This window comes from Coenobita brevimanus, chromosome 60 (genome assembly GCF_032717465.1).
Source record: "Coenobita brevimanus isolate Jiangsu-jjx chromosome 60, ASM3271746v2, whole genome shotgun sequence".
In the NCBI taxonomy this organism is placed as follows: Eukaryota; Metazoa; Arthropoda; class Malacostraca; order Decapoda; family Coenobitidae; genus Coenobita; species Coenobita brevimanus.
The window spans coordinates 40,903,610-40,918,344 of NC_137013.1; the positions used below are offsets into that span (position 1 = coordinate 40,903,610).

Consider the following 14,735-nt stretch of genomic DNA (forward strand, 5'->3'; position numbering starts at 1 on the left):
AAATGCACACACACACACACACACACACACACACACACACACACACACACACACACACACACACAATCAACTTACATAACCATACACATGAAGATAAGCAGAAACACACACACACACACACACACAGAGTAACTATTCTCTCGCTCTCTCATGTATATAAATATATATATATATATATATATATGGAGCCTCAGTGGTAGAGTGCGTTTCGCACGCTGGTGAGCTCGGGTTCGCCTCCCGCCAGAGTTGTAAAAAACTTTGGGAAACGTTCACCGAGCCACTTGCTACTTTGGTGGACACAAGGGGTGCTGTGGTTGAACCATTGTCGCATACTAGTATGCTTGCACCCAATCGGCTTAAGGCGGGCCGATTACACTTGGTTCACAGACTACACACACATCCAGAGCCACTACAACACTACAATCACACTCACAAGCACTTCTCACCCTACATACAGTCTCTACCAGACAGCCTAAGCCACAGGGTAGAGATACATTGGCTGTATCATCCTTGCTTCGGTAGGGATAGGCCTGTCCTGCAGTGGACCTCAACGGCTGATGTTATATATATATGTATAGATAGATAGATATATGGAGATAGATTGACGTCTGTTTGTACATTCATTTTTGTTCCCTTTCTTGTCTCTCTTTAGTCATTCTTGCTTTCATCCTTGGCTCTTGCGTTTCTCTCGTCATTGACTCAGAATCGATGCGTTAATTGTACCCAACCCCATAACAAACCATCTTTATCTCTGTTTGCTTTCTTTCCTTCCCTCTCCCTCACCACCTTTCCTCCATCGCACCTCCTCTCTCACCACCTGCATCCCTCCGTCTTTATCTTATCCGTAATCACATTCCTATACACTTTCCCTCCGTAATTTTCTCTCTCCTCTCTTACCTACCCTTCCGTCCAGCCTACCTCTTTCACTTCCCAACGATTTTCCCTTCTCCCATACCTTACTATTCTCCCTTTCCTTTCCCACTTCTCTCTTTTTACGTTTCCTTTTCCCCATCGTCCTTCTTCTTGACTTCTTTCCTTCCTCCCTACTCGTTGTCTACGTCCCCTTTGCTGTTTTCCTATTCCCGTGCTTTGCTCCGTCCCTCCCCTTCCATCCTCTATCCTCCTCGCCTCCCTCTCCCTCTCCTCCTTTCCTCCTCGCCTCCCTCTCCCTCTCCTCCTTTCCTCCCCTACCTCTTTTTCATTTCCTCTTTATCACTTCCCCATCCCCTTCCTGCCTGCTATTCCACTCTCCCTCCATTTTCTTCTTTACCACAACCTTCTCTTCCTTTACGTATCTTTATATTCCCATTCCTTTAGTTCCTTCTTTTTCCCTCCCTCCTTTATCCTTCCGTTCCTTCACTCCTCATATTCTCGTCCTTCCTCCCTTCTTTCCACCCACTTCCTCACCCCCATCTTGTCTTTCCTCCCTCCCTCCTACTGTTCCTTCCTCCCAGCCTGTGCTCCTTCGAGTTCTGTCTTCTACCCCCTTCGCTTTTATATCCCTTCATTTTTATCTTTCCTATCTCTTACTTTTCATTCTGTTATTTCTGTGTCATCTTGTCTTTCCCTCTCCCTTCCCTCTCCCTCCTCCTCCTTCAGACAGAGGTAGCCAAAGATGAGAGAAGTAAGGGAAATAAAGAAGAGGAATTTTAAGTAATAATATAATTTATAAGTGGGAGAGAAAGGAAGGAATGTTAAAAGAAATAGACAATACACTGAACAGCTGTTGCATTGACGGAACAGAAACAGCGTTGAATCCCGTTGAATCCTAAATAACCATTGGCGCTAAATTAGGCACACGTCCCAAAAACCGGCAGTATTTTACACCGTCATCGAGTGTGGGACTGTGGGGTTAGTGGAATGGTGGCTGTCAGTATGGGATGAGGGGATGAGAGTGGGGGGAGTATTGATGAAACAAAGTGGAGGAGAGTATAGTGGTGTGGAGGGGTGCAAGCGGTGGAGTGGTGGTGAAATGGAGGGAGTGGGGGAGAAGAGTAATGATGAAATGGAGGGAGTGGAGATGGGAGAAGGATTTTTGAGCGATGAAGGGAATAGAAGAAAGGAATGGAAGAATGTTACGTAAAGGATGGTAATGCTGCACACTAATTCCCCAAACCGAACCCAGCTTGTAAAGGTACGAAAGATTAACGTGTTTTATATATATATATATATATATATATATATATATATATATATATATATATATATATATATATATATATATATATATATATATATATATATATATATATTCCTAGGGAAGACAGTACTGTGTGAATTACTGTTGTTTTCTTTCGGATGGGGCCATGAATATGCTCTCATAAGAAATGGAATAAAAAATGTGTTGTTATTAATAAAAGTAACACGTCACAGCAGAGGCAACTAATGAGCGTAACAACCTTGTCCTATACATATAGACTCTGAGATCCTTTGGTTATTTTTATGTAGTCTTTTTAAATATATCGATTATCAATTATGTTTATCTTTGTGAAGTAATCGCCAGCTGTTGTATGTACTGGAATGGAAGGATAAGGCGAAGGGATAGAGTGTATGGAGCTGAGAGACAAGATAGAGGAACTGGAGAGAAGTGGTGGAGGGAATGGATGCATGTAGAAAGAGAGAGAGTAGTGTTGTTATTAATGATAGTACAGGCCCTTCCACCTTGTTATAATGCCCCACCACACTCCTCACCTCCCTCCCTTTCCATTGTCCTTCCTTTCTTCCTTCCTTCCTGCTCTCTCCATTTTCCCCTCCTTTCTTCCTTCCTTCCCTCTCCATTTTCCCCCCACTCACTCACTCACCCCCCCTCCCTCCCTCCCTCCCATTTCCCTTCCTTCCTTCTTTCTTTCTCTTCTTACATTTTTCCTATCTTTTTTACTCTCGTCCTTTACTCCTTCCTCCCATTCCACTTCTGCTTTCCTTTCTTTCTCCTCCTCTTCTTACTTCCTTTCTTTTTTCTCTCTTCTCGCATGTACTCCTTCCTCTCCGTCACTCTTCTGCTTTCCTCTCTTCCTCGTTTTCTTTCTCCTCTTCTCTCATCCTTCATTTGTCTTTTTCTTGTCTTCTGTTGTCTTCTTTGTGGTCATAAATAGCACTGATGAGAGGTGTACATCTTTGAGTGATATTGATTTTAAAAGCATTCATGTCTTGTCTGCCACCATTACCACCACCACCTACCACAACTACCACCACCACCACCACCTACCACAACTACCACTGCCACCACCACCATGATTATCCTCCATTACCCACCACAGTCACCACCACCACTATCATCCACCATGGCCAGCACCATCACATGCACAGCTAGCTACCACCACCACAACTGTCCACCTTAATTTCTCACTAACACAGCCACAACTGCCATTAGCTACAACAAGATTCCAGCTGTGAGTGAATTTGGTTGTGTATGTGTGTGGGAGGGGGGGGGAGTTGGAGAGAGAGAGAGAGAGAGATTGTGGTTGTAGGTGGCATTGAATCAATCATGCCCTTCTTCTATAAATATTTCCACTGCAGTAATGACAGTGAGGTTTGTAGAGAAATAAACTGAGCAGTTTCTTTATTCAGAACTTCTGAATAATGAATAATTATATGTGTTCGGGGAAATAAAGTTAATATTGTTACATGAAATATAGGTCCTGTAGGGGTGTTTATATTTGTAGTCAGTGCCCAGAAATACAGTGTGAGTTCTTTCGTTTAGCTTCAGGAGCATGTATTTTTGACTAGTATTACTGTGAACCAGTTATTGATATTCATTGTTTCATATTCGGTGCAGCCATTAATGGATCATTTTTTTCCTGCTTTTTGCATTAATTACAGCCATTGCTGAACAAGTTCCTGATATCTTGTTTTCTCTTCATTACAGCCATTACCACGGCGGCGTTCACACAGTTCTGGTGCCAGCAGCAGTGGTGGCAGCGGCACCAGTGGGACAGCGGTGGTGTCTGCTCCCACGCTCACGCCACACCAGGTCATCAGCACCATCCCTGTGTCCCTTCCTGTCACATCCCTCGCCGGCACATCGCTATCCATCACCTCCCTGCCGGTCACATCTCTTCCTGTCACCTCCATAGCAGTGTCATCCCTCCCCGTTGCATCACTGGTGACCACCCTGCCCATTTCACCTGCCACAGGGGCATCCACGACTCTCCCACACATCGCCCCAGCCCCGGCACCATCACAAGCCTCAGCCGCTGCCACCACATCCACCTTCTTGGCACAGCTACTGAACACAGGTAGGGCTTAGCAATTGGTCAGTACTATCTTTAATTACTGGCAGGTCTCATTGTAAGTCACAGATGTTTTCCAAAGTATTATAATTTCCCTGACATTTGCTACTGTAAATTTAGGGAAACTTATACATCTCAGTAAGAACCTTGCAGGTGGCAATGGAATATTTAGTAGTAAATTTTTCTGTAATTTACTGTGAACTTGGTACGTACGTTTACAAGGTTAAAAAATTACTTGTAAAATGGACTTATTGTTTGGATACCTTTTGTCATTGGGGATGAATTAATGCTAACTGTAGATTAGCTAGTATATATCCCATTGTGCTGTATCCTCAGAACAGAGAAGTGACAGTTCAGACACATCTTCTTTCTGCAGGGTCATACCAAGTTAGCAGTGGTTGTGGCACTGGCAGTGTGGGTGAGAGTGGTGGACAGCAGCTGGCGGCCATTAAGTCCAGCATCATGACTGTGGCCAGCAATGTTAAGGTACCGGTAGTGTTGCCGCCTGGTGTTGTGACGGCATCATTGGACCCTTCCTCCTCCAGCAGCAGCAGTAACAGCATCAGTAGTAGTTCACCCAGTGTCAAACCTGTTGTGACAGCTACTCTTGTGGCCCCACCCATCACACTGGCAGCCGTCACACCATCCACTCTCAAGTCTCAGCCATTCACGCAGGTTGGTCATATCACAGCGCTTTGTCATATTAATGTACTGACAAATTCCTGTGGTTAGTGGCATCACCCACCATGTATTCATGTACTGTAGTGGCACCTTCAGGCAGCTCTACATTGAATGACAAGCCGAATGATTTCATGTAGCCCATTGAACAATTTATAACACTGGATAGTAATATGGACACCTGGTGGTATGATGAGTTAAGGCACTCCAAATGGATGTGGCCCATAAAGGTTTATATGTAATGGTAGTACTACATCTAGTGAGTGGAGAACCATCACCTACCACAAATAACCACACTTGACTACCAGGAATATATATATATATATATACTGTATATATATATATATATATATATATATATATATATATATATATATATATATATATATATATATATATATATTACTGTATAAACAAATTTTGATAATTATTCTCCCACAAGTGTAGCTTTATAACTCCACACCTGGGTTCAGCATCAAGCACTCCAGTATTTTGCATATGTGTACCTATAATGGACTATTTGGGTCAGTCCGCATATTTTCACAATTGTACACTAGAGATTGCACATTGCTGGTTGAATCTCTTGAGCAGTTTATATCCAGTTAATGAATAGCTACACCACACCATTCTCACATCACAGTGTGTTTGGTGAACATCTTTATTACAGCGACATGCTGTTTGTAGTTAGTGTGTGGTACAAGATTATTTTGTTGAACATTGGAGATACCTCTGGTACAGAAGGGGTTAATGAAGGTTGTAATATTGTAACTGGAAAAGTTTGACCCAAGTTGAATAAATTCATCCGAAGATAGGAAACAGGAACTGCAAAGACGTTGTTGGACTGAATAGGCTGCAGTAATTAGTTCATGTCTGTTACTAATCTTTAACCCATAGAGTAGTTGCTTGTGACTCCAGTGCCATCAGCATAGACAGTAATATAATCAGTCAGTAGACTAAAATAACCCCAACAGTATGTTGATGTGTTTTGTTTTTTCCATACCACAAGATGTTTTCATTGTATTCAGATTTGCTTGAACCTATGGTAGGGAAGAGATTATTGAAAGCTATTATCTGACCCTTCTAGTTTGAAAAATTTTTGTGAGTAATATCTGTAGAACAAAATACTTTCAAAAAAGAGTAGTTAGATTGAGTGGGTTAATTTGCATTATGCTTCACTTCCTCTTCAACCTGGCCATGCTTATCATCTTGATGGTAATACTAGGAGGACATACAGTTCTCAGCAGTAAAAAATATACTACCATAGTGTGTGAATGTTAAAAGAGTAAGTGACAGACAGATGAGAGAGAGAGAGAGCTAAAACATCACACAATACCACATCACACCACAGCACAGACAGAGAGAGTGAGAGACATACAGGTACTGTATACCGTATTAATAAACATTGCCTCTGTTATCCTCTCCTCAGACAATTGCCCCATGGAGCCCGTGTTCCCCTCAGGGCCATATCAAGCAGTCACCTCCCCATGGAGAGCCAACTTCCCCCCTCATGGTCAACATACCCTCACCTCCCAACAAGTCATACAGGTGGGTGTCTCCTGTTGCATTGTATGGTATTGCTTAATGTTTCTTCCCAAATTTTGTCATCTTTTCTTGCCACATCTCAGTTCATCTTATCTCCATTACTTAATACCTTTTCTTAATATCCTTTCTTGCCCCTTATCTCTCCTTCTCTTGTTTCCTCTTATCTCCTTGTTTCTCTTCAAACAGTACTCTTGACCCCCCCCCACCAGGCCCTTGTCCTTCATAGTCAGCATACATTCACCACCCAACAAATCATACTGGTTGGTGTGTGGCTCAGATTGATCCCATTGTATTGCTTCGTCTCATGTTTTCTTTCATTTCATCTCAATTTTTTCCTATCCCCACCCTTCCTTCCCCTCCTTTTCTCTCCTGTCTTCTCCCCTCCCCTCTCCTCTTCAAGCAATCTCCCCAGCATGCCAGCACCCTCCCCTCATGGTCAGCCTATCCTTGCTACCCAGCATATCATTCAGTCATTCATATGGATGTGTTTCTCAAATTTTTGTCTTTCTTATATTGTGTCGTGTTGCGTCAGTTCGTTTCTTCCCTCCTCCTCCTCCTCCTTCTCTCCAGTTCCCTCCCTTCTCCTCCCCTGGTCTGCCAAACTTCCATCCCCCATCAGTGTCATCTTACCCCCACCTTAGAAGAGGTCATCTAAGTAGTCACATTGTTTGGATCTCTTACCTATAGTGTCACCTTTTCCTTCCCCTCCCTTCCATCCCATCCCTCTCATAGAATGCAGGCACATCATGTTTGTGTCTTCTCATTATTTGTTAGTGTTTGTGTGCCTCGACTTTTTAGTGCCTCATTGATAATATACTGAGTCCAAATATAGGATGGTCCAAAGATTAGGACAAACTCAACCCTGCCAGCCTTAAGGATCTCCCATAGGTCTCCAAAATCGTCTGTGTGGAGCTTGAATACAATAGAAATACAGTAAAGTATTTCATCAGGGTGCAGGGGTTAATGGAGATTATATCATCTGCATCAACCCTAATGGTCTCGAATTTAATAGCTTGAAGGGTGCTGGAGTAATAAAGAAAAGTGTGCTCTGACTGAAGAGTTAGCATCTCCTAGTTTATACCTTACCATGTAAAATCAGAGTCAGTATGTTCTTGCTAGATCCTCATTTAGTTGCCCATTAATCCATTCTCTATGAGGACATCTTTTACTCCTTTTTCTAGATGGTTCAAGGGAGAATTTTATGATAAGGAGAGGTTGGATAAATCCATAAGTAACTCCTTCACTGTTAGAGATCTTTCATAATTTTAAAAAATCCTTCCAGTACAATACTACCATAACTACAATATAATAAAAGAAGGATGTACTTCAGTAGAAGGGGTTTAAATTTTTAAAGCCATAATATTATTAACCCCTTACCCGTGGGGATGGCTGGGTCACGCCATGCCCCTCCCGCGGGGATAGCAGGAAATCTAGACAATACACGATAAATTAGCTATTTCCAGGTCAGCGGAAGTATCACTTAGACTTTTCCCTTTCTTATATATATATATATATATATATACTGTATATTAGTATGAGAATAGGTCATAAGGGACATTTCAGTGGGTAATGAACAGGGAAAATTAGTAAGCAAGTGTACATGGGGTGTTGCCAGGTGAAAAATTAGCTACTTCATGGCCAATAGCAGTATCAATTAGCCTTTTCCCATTATTTTTTATATATTTTTTAGTATGAGAATAGGGCATAGGGCACATTTCAATGGAAAAAGCCAATGGAAAAAAACGACCTGGAGTTGGATTGTGCAGCCAGGCTGTAACGAGGGGGAGGGGAAAGGGAGGGGAGGTGGGGAGGCGAGGCAAACACAGAAAAATGGCTAAATTGGTAACACTGGATGCGAGTACTAGTGGTATTAGCAGTGCTGCCTATAGCTACACACTGGCAGTACTAATAGATGTTACAAGGCTGCACTTGAAAGCCCGGGTGATTTTAAAAAATCCCTGGATCACAGAAGTGACATCCCGCGGTATGGTACTTATGTAACGAGCATCATGGTAGTGATGGCCTGTGGGTACTGATAGATGATACAAGACTGCACTTGAAAGCCCGGGTGATTTTAAAAAATCCCTGGATCACAGAAGTGACATCCCGCGGTATGGTACTTATGTAACGAGCATCATGGTAGTGACGGCCTGTGGTTACTGATAGATGATACAAGACTGCACTTGAAAGCCCGGGTGATTTTTAAAAATCCCTGGATCACAGAAGTGACACCCTGCGACATGGTACTTATGTAATTAGCATCATGGTAGTGACAGCCTGCAGGTAAGGGGTTAAACTTGTACTAAGTTGTATGACTATACTTCTTTCATTTTAACTGGGTCCAAATTCCTGTCCTTTTGCAGCTCTTTGAGCACATTGCACAGTGGTAGAGAAAGACAGTTCTGTGGCTTCACATCCATTCCATGAACTTCTTCATGACTAATCATATTTCAGTGCTAATTTGTTGTTACAGCTCTACATTCAAGATGAAGAGATGGCAGTTTTAGGCCAAGTTAAAGGAAAAAGAATATAGTTATGAGACAAGCAGAGTGCTAACTATGGCTTCTTTCCTACAGAGCCAAGACTGACACCACCAATCGGCAGCATTACAAGGAGCATCGCCGAGTATGCCACATCAACGCTGAGCAGAAGCGACGCTCCAACCTCAAGAACAATTTTGATATGATGCACCAGCTCATACCATCCATCAGCCAAAATTCAAATGCCAAGGTTAGTCTCATTAATTATTTAGCTTAATTCCTTAGTGGTGACATATTAGTTTTGTTTGTTCTTGCCACATTCAGACAGTTTTATTCAACTTTGGAAAACATCTGGAGGATTGGAAGTCAGGTATAATTATTCCCCCATACAAAGGAAACGGGGAAAAACAAGTGTATGGTAATCATTGGGGCATTTGTCTTCTGAGTGTAATAGGAAAATTATATGATAGGGTTAGGGAAGTAATGAAGGAATTAGTTGGAGAATAGGGAGGTTGTAGGAAGGGAAGAGATTTTTAAATCAAATATTCATCCTTAGGTCTTCAGTGGAAAAGTTTCTAGAGAAGGAAAAGAAGTTGTATGCGGCCTTCATGGATTTGGAGATAGCATATGACAGAGTGGATAGACAAGGAATGTGGGAAATATTAAGACTATATGGAGTAAATGGGAAGTTGTTGAATGCTGTGAAGAGTATATATGAGGGTGCTAAGGCTGCAGTGCATGTGGATAGTGAGTGAATTTTTCTATCTGGAAGCTTGCTTGGAACAGAGATGTGTCATTTCTCCTTGGTTGTTCAGTCTGTATGTGGATGGGGTTAAAAAAGAGATGCAAGGTAGGGCATTGGATGTTGGAGTGGCCCTAATGAGAGATGTCAGCATTTGGAAACATCCGTTACAATTGTTCGCAGATGATACTGTGTTGTTAAGTGAAGATGAAGGGGAACTGCAAAGCTTGGTGAATGAGTTTGGGAGACTACGTAAGAAACGGAATCTAAAGGTGAATGTAGGGAAAAGTAAAGTTATGGTCTTTGAGAGAAATGAAGTCAGTGAATGTACAGTGAGGTTGGATGATAAGGGAATGGAAAATGTGAGTGCATTTATGTACTTAGGTGGTGTGATGAATAAGGATGGAAGTATGGAGGATGAAGTGCTTGAATGGGTACAACAGGGAAGAAAGGTTGCTGGTTCTTTGAAGGTAGTAATAAGATATAGATTTTGGTAGATGGGGATGCTCACCATCCTTAGGCTATGGAGATTCTCAGAAATCAGTTATTGTGTATTTCAGGACTAACTAATATTTTTTCAAGGTGTATTGTTGTGACACTACAGCATTGTAATAAGTACAGTATGGTTAAAGACAGTTGTACTAATCAGTGGTGTTTGTGGTTTTGAACAGATTAGCAAGGCAGTGATGCTACAGAAGGGAGCAGAATACATCCAACAACTGAAGAATGAGCGACAACACCTCTCTGAGAGGGCTGACCAACTGCGAGCCGAGATTGAAAATCTCAGCACTGATATCAGGTCAGGGCAATGTAATAAATTATAGTACAGTAGTGGGGTGCCTTGCGCCTTGTGTCATATGATACTAACAGGAGTGCAAGTTGGTCTTCTACCCTTAGATATTTTAAACAATGGTAGCATGACTTTGGGCCTCTTACAGCTTGAAAGGGAGTACTGTGGTATTTAACTGTTCCATTCAAGTTAATAATTTTAAGCCTAAATACTGGTACTTGTTTACATGTCACTCCCATTTTGCTTTATATATACTTGCATTTTTCCGTTTTTGCCTCATTCCCACATACTTCCTTTAGTACTGTACTGTATAAACACTTAGTAAAAATAAAGCACCTAGTGCTATGAACACTGTTCAAGAAAAGAGCCCAGTATGAATGGAGAGTTAGTCTTGAACCTCTTGATTGTTAGGAGTTCTTCCACCTGAATAAAATAGTCTCGTGTTAGTGTAAGTTTAATATGTAAGTGCATCTGTAGCAGCAAAAGTTAAAAGATGGAATAAGAATGAAAGTGTTAAAGACTAAAGTATAATTCAGTAAAATATAAACTGGATAAAAAAACTCCTTGAATAATCAAGCTAACTGTTGACTTTTCTGATTGTACAGCAACTCCCAAGCACAGTTACCAGCCACGGGAGCACCCATGACTCACGCACGTTACAGCAAATTACGCGAGATGTTCGAAGGCTATGTGAGGGAACGAACGTTGGCCTCTTGGAAGTTCTACATCTTTTCCCTCATCACGGAGCCTCTCTTGGAATCTTTCAACAGTAGTGTCTCCACCAGCTGCCTGGATGACCTCTGTCGATCCTCTCTAGCCTGGCTTGATCAGCAGTGCTCACTCAACGTACTCAGGCCCCGTATGTACTCATTTGTTTTCTCACAGTGCCATTTCCTGTCATGCCTTACACCTGCCATTTACCTTTGCCTATGTAACATTCCCTAGAATTCAGTAACAGACTTGTGCATCTGTGTTCCTAGTTCTGATTCCCAGTTGAAACGAGGTGCTACTTTTCTTCAACATCTAGCTGTAACTTTTGTGTTATGTTAATCTGTGGGGATAGTTGAGAGAAAGAATACTACCCTCATAATTTTCCCTTGTCATAAATAGTGACTATAAGGGGCAGGAGTGGGAAGCAGGAACCTCTCTCACTTTAATGGTATTGGTGATGGTTCAGCTCCATTGTCCATTATTGTACATTGTTGCAAGCAGCTATGTTGGCTGCTATTTATTGCAGAGCAGATAGGGAGAGTGACCGCACAGGGAGCCTCCTGCCTCCTCTGATTATTGTATCCTGTGAGGTCAGAGAATCATACTCTGGATTACCTCACCCAGTGTAAATTTGAGATATGGGATTAGGTTCTTAGTGTATTCAGTTGCTGTGAGAAGAAACTCAACTCTGAGTATTTATTCGTCATCTTTACTGTTTATGCTTATGTATTTTATGTTATTAATTTTCAAATCTAGAGTAAGTTGTTCCTTCAAAAGAAAATGACAGTTTTGCTTTTTTTTTTTTTTTTTACTGAGATTCAGTATAACATAAAAAAAAAAAAAAGGCATTTTATACAAATATTATACCATTGTTTTGTTTTCCAGTTGTGTCAAGTTCTATGAGGAAGCTAAGTACAACAACAAGTGTGCTGAATGATCCTGATAGTCTGCCTGAGGAAATTTACCGACGCGTCACTAAGCAGGAACCAGAACGATACCATCCAAGGTGATCCTCTCTCTGCCCTGCCCAGCCATACAGTGCCCCACCTGGCCTTAACTCATCCCACTCTGGTCAACCGAGCCTTCTCACACACCACCACTTTGTTTCTTCCAACTTCTTTTAACTCCCCTCACTTTGGTCAATCCCTTTTAACTATACTGTACTGTACATGCTGTTAATTTTTATCTCATCCCTCACTGGTCATCTGAGCCGTCTCATGCATCAGCACTGTTTCTTCCAACTTGCTCAAACTCTTCTCATGTTGGCCAACCCCTCCTCAGTATAATACAGTCCTCTTTATAAATCAGGGATGTGTTCCAAAGTACCACAACTTCCATACAATTTGAAACTGTAAATAAAGGGAAATTGGCAGAACAGCTGTTTATGTAGTAACCTAACTTTTAAAAGGCAGTTCTGCTGTTTACCATGTGCTTTATAGTGAAACTGAACAGAAAAAAGCAACATAATGGGGGCTGAATGTACATGTTTAAAATATTCCTAATTTGAATTGGCGTAGCTTTTCTTGTCATACTCATTTTGGTTGCAGCTTTGTTTACTCTGCCTTTATTTTTCACCAGATAAAAAAATTTTCTTGTGCTACATTCACATCACTCCAACAATACTTAAGCTGTATTTGTTCTCAGCCTTTCCCTGTTCTCCCATTCTTGTAACCTTATGTCCTCTACTCAAACATTTTTTGTCTCACTGTCATCTGATCCTTGGAATTTTGTGCTTATTCTCAGATGTCCTGTTTCGTCTCTCACCCTCATCCTTCCTCCTTATTTTCTTCTTCCTCTCTTTCATTCTTTCTCATCTTAACAGAAGTCAAGTGGCACACCGAGAGGAGAAAGTCTGTCTGAAGAACCACTTGTATGGTTCATCTGTGTGTGCGTGTGTGTGATTGCAATCAGGTGACCTGGACAAACAAAATGAAAAAAAGATTAGCTGAACCTAATGAAGTATGTGGCTGCTTCAGTGAGCCAAGTTTTATACTGTCTTTTTGTTGTTGCTCAAATCAGTGTTTAATGTTTCTTTCCTCTGTAGTGATCGGGGCTTCTTGTGTAGTTAGTTTCCAGTGTGGCACAGTGTGATTGCCTCTGGTCTCCTCAGTTGCATGAAGACATTTTTAAAGATATTTAAAAATCTTTGTGATTAAGTAGCACTCATAATAATTATAACAGTTACCAATAGGAGATGATACTGCACAAATTTAGTCCTTTCTTTTTATATTAGTGTAAAAAATAATGTCTTATACATTAATTAGGAAATTGACAGTTTTACAGGGATTTTGCTTTTGCATAAAGCAGTTTGCTAGAGATATAATTTTGTTAACCATGCTGATAACAGGAGTGTCATCTGACCTCCACCCACACCAGAAAATGCACCTCAAATAATGTGCTGGTATGTCATAACTGAGGATCACGAGTGTGGTCATGTGTTGGGCTGGAAAGTCAGATAATTGTTGGCTTCAAGTACAAATCCTCTTCTGGCAGTTGCTGTTTTGTTCTCACCCTCTAGCCATGTCTCGGGATCTGGCTGACCTGAGACGCAGCCCCATGTACATATCGGCCCCTGTGTGTCCGCCCTAAGGACCCTTTTAATCAATTTATGTTGTGCCAAGAAACAGCAGGGAGTTTTTTTTAATTACATAGATAGTTATTTTTATTTAAGGAACTAAGCACGAATCAATGCAAGGCAAGTCAAAGGAGGAGGAGAGTTCAAAATGTATAGCTTTACTTATTAAAGGCAATTTGTGTTTTCACACTTTGCATGCTTAAAACTGCTATCATTTACCATCAGAAGATAATGGAGTAATAATTGCTGCTGGGTCAGAAATTCAGCAGCTTTAGGGAATGATGAACATCCTGGTCACTTCTACAATTTGGCCTTCTAGTTTCCCCTGGAGCACCCCTTGTTTATTAGGTTTGGTAGACTTCATCCCTTATGATCCAACTTTATGAATTCTTTTAAATTTTTGAGTTACTCCACGTGTGTTTCCCTTGGTTGTACTATTTGTTTTCTTTATCACAATAATAAGAGTATATTTATTACTTATTTTGTTATTAGAGGGGGTTTGCACTCTCCCTCTCTCTCATATTTAGTATGAAAATGATTTACATTATGTATTTAATATTAAGTGTGAATGAAAGCTGTTGTGAAGATGTTTTAAAGTGAATAAAGACATTTATTAAATTGTCATATGATATTCCTCTCATTATTTCATTGATTTCAATGTTTTGCGCAAGAAAGAGGTGGTTAAGCACCTTAACATTTTACTTTTCTTCCTAATTAATTATTCAAGAAAAAAATAAATAAAGATGATTATTTCTGTCAGGGAAATGTATGAATTGTAAAAAATACAAGGCCCTATTGTATATGGAGATGTTGAGAGTAAAGAGGTAAATATTGTAATTTAGCCGGGGTATGATGCTGTACACCTACCTTGAATGGAAACACAGAGTCCAGAAGAAAGCATTCCTTGCAGCAGATTGAAAATGAACCAAGAGTGATGTAACACTATACTGTCTAGGAAAGATTGGATTAAAAAAAAAAATGTGAACAG

At 40.9% G+C, this 14,735-nt stretch overlaps 1 protein-coding gene across 3 annotated transcripts in view; it reads left to right on the plus strand.

Annotated features, from left to right (window-relative positions):
* Positions 1-14,349, plus strand: part of Mondo (MLX interacting protein mondo) — a 146,529-nt gene extending 132,180 nt beyond the window's left edge. For 2 of the 3 annotated variants that reach the window (XM_080274892.1, XM_080274894.1), the window contains exons 8-14: positions 3,866-4,235; positions 4,606-4,904; positions 6,334-6,452; positions 9,026-9,179; positions 10,343-10,470; positions 11,067-11,320; positions 12,058-14,349. In XM_080274892.1, the coding sequence (XP_080131018.1) occupies positions 3,866-4,235; positions 4,606-4,904; positions 6,334-6,452; positions 9,026-9,179; positions 10,343-10,470; positions 11,067-11,320; positions 12,058-12,182 (1,449 nt within the window). In that variant the 3' untranslated portion in view covers positions 12,183-14,349. The remainder of the gene's footprint in view (positions 1-3,865; positions 4,236-4,605; positions 4,905-6,333; positions 6,453-9,025; positions 9,180-10,342; positions 10,471-11,066; positions 11,321-12,057) is intronic. The other variant, XM_080274893.1, reaches the window with a different exon arrangement.
* Positions 14,350-14,735: the final 386 nt, after the last annotated feature.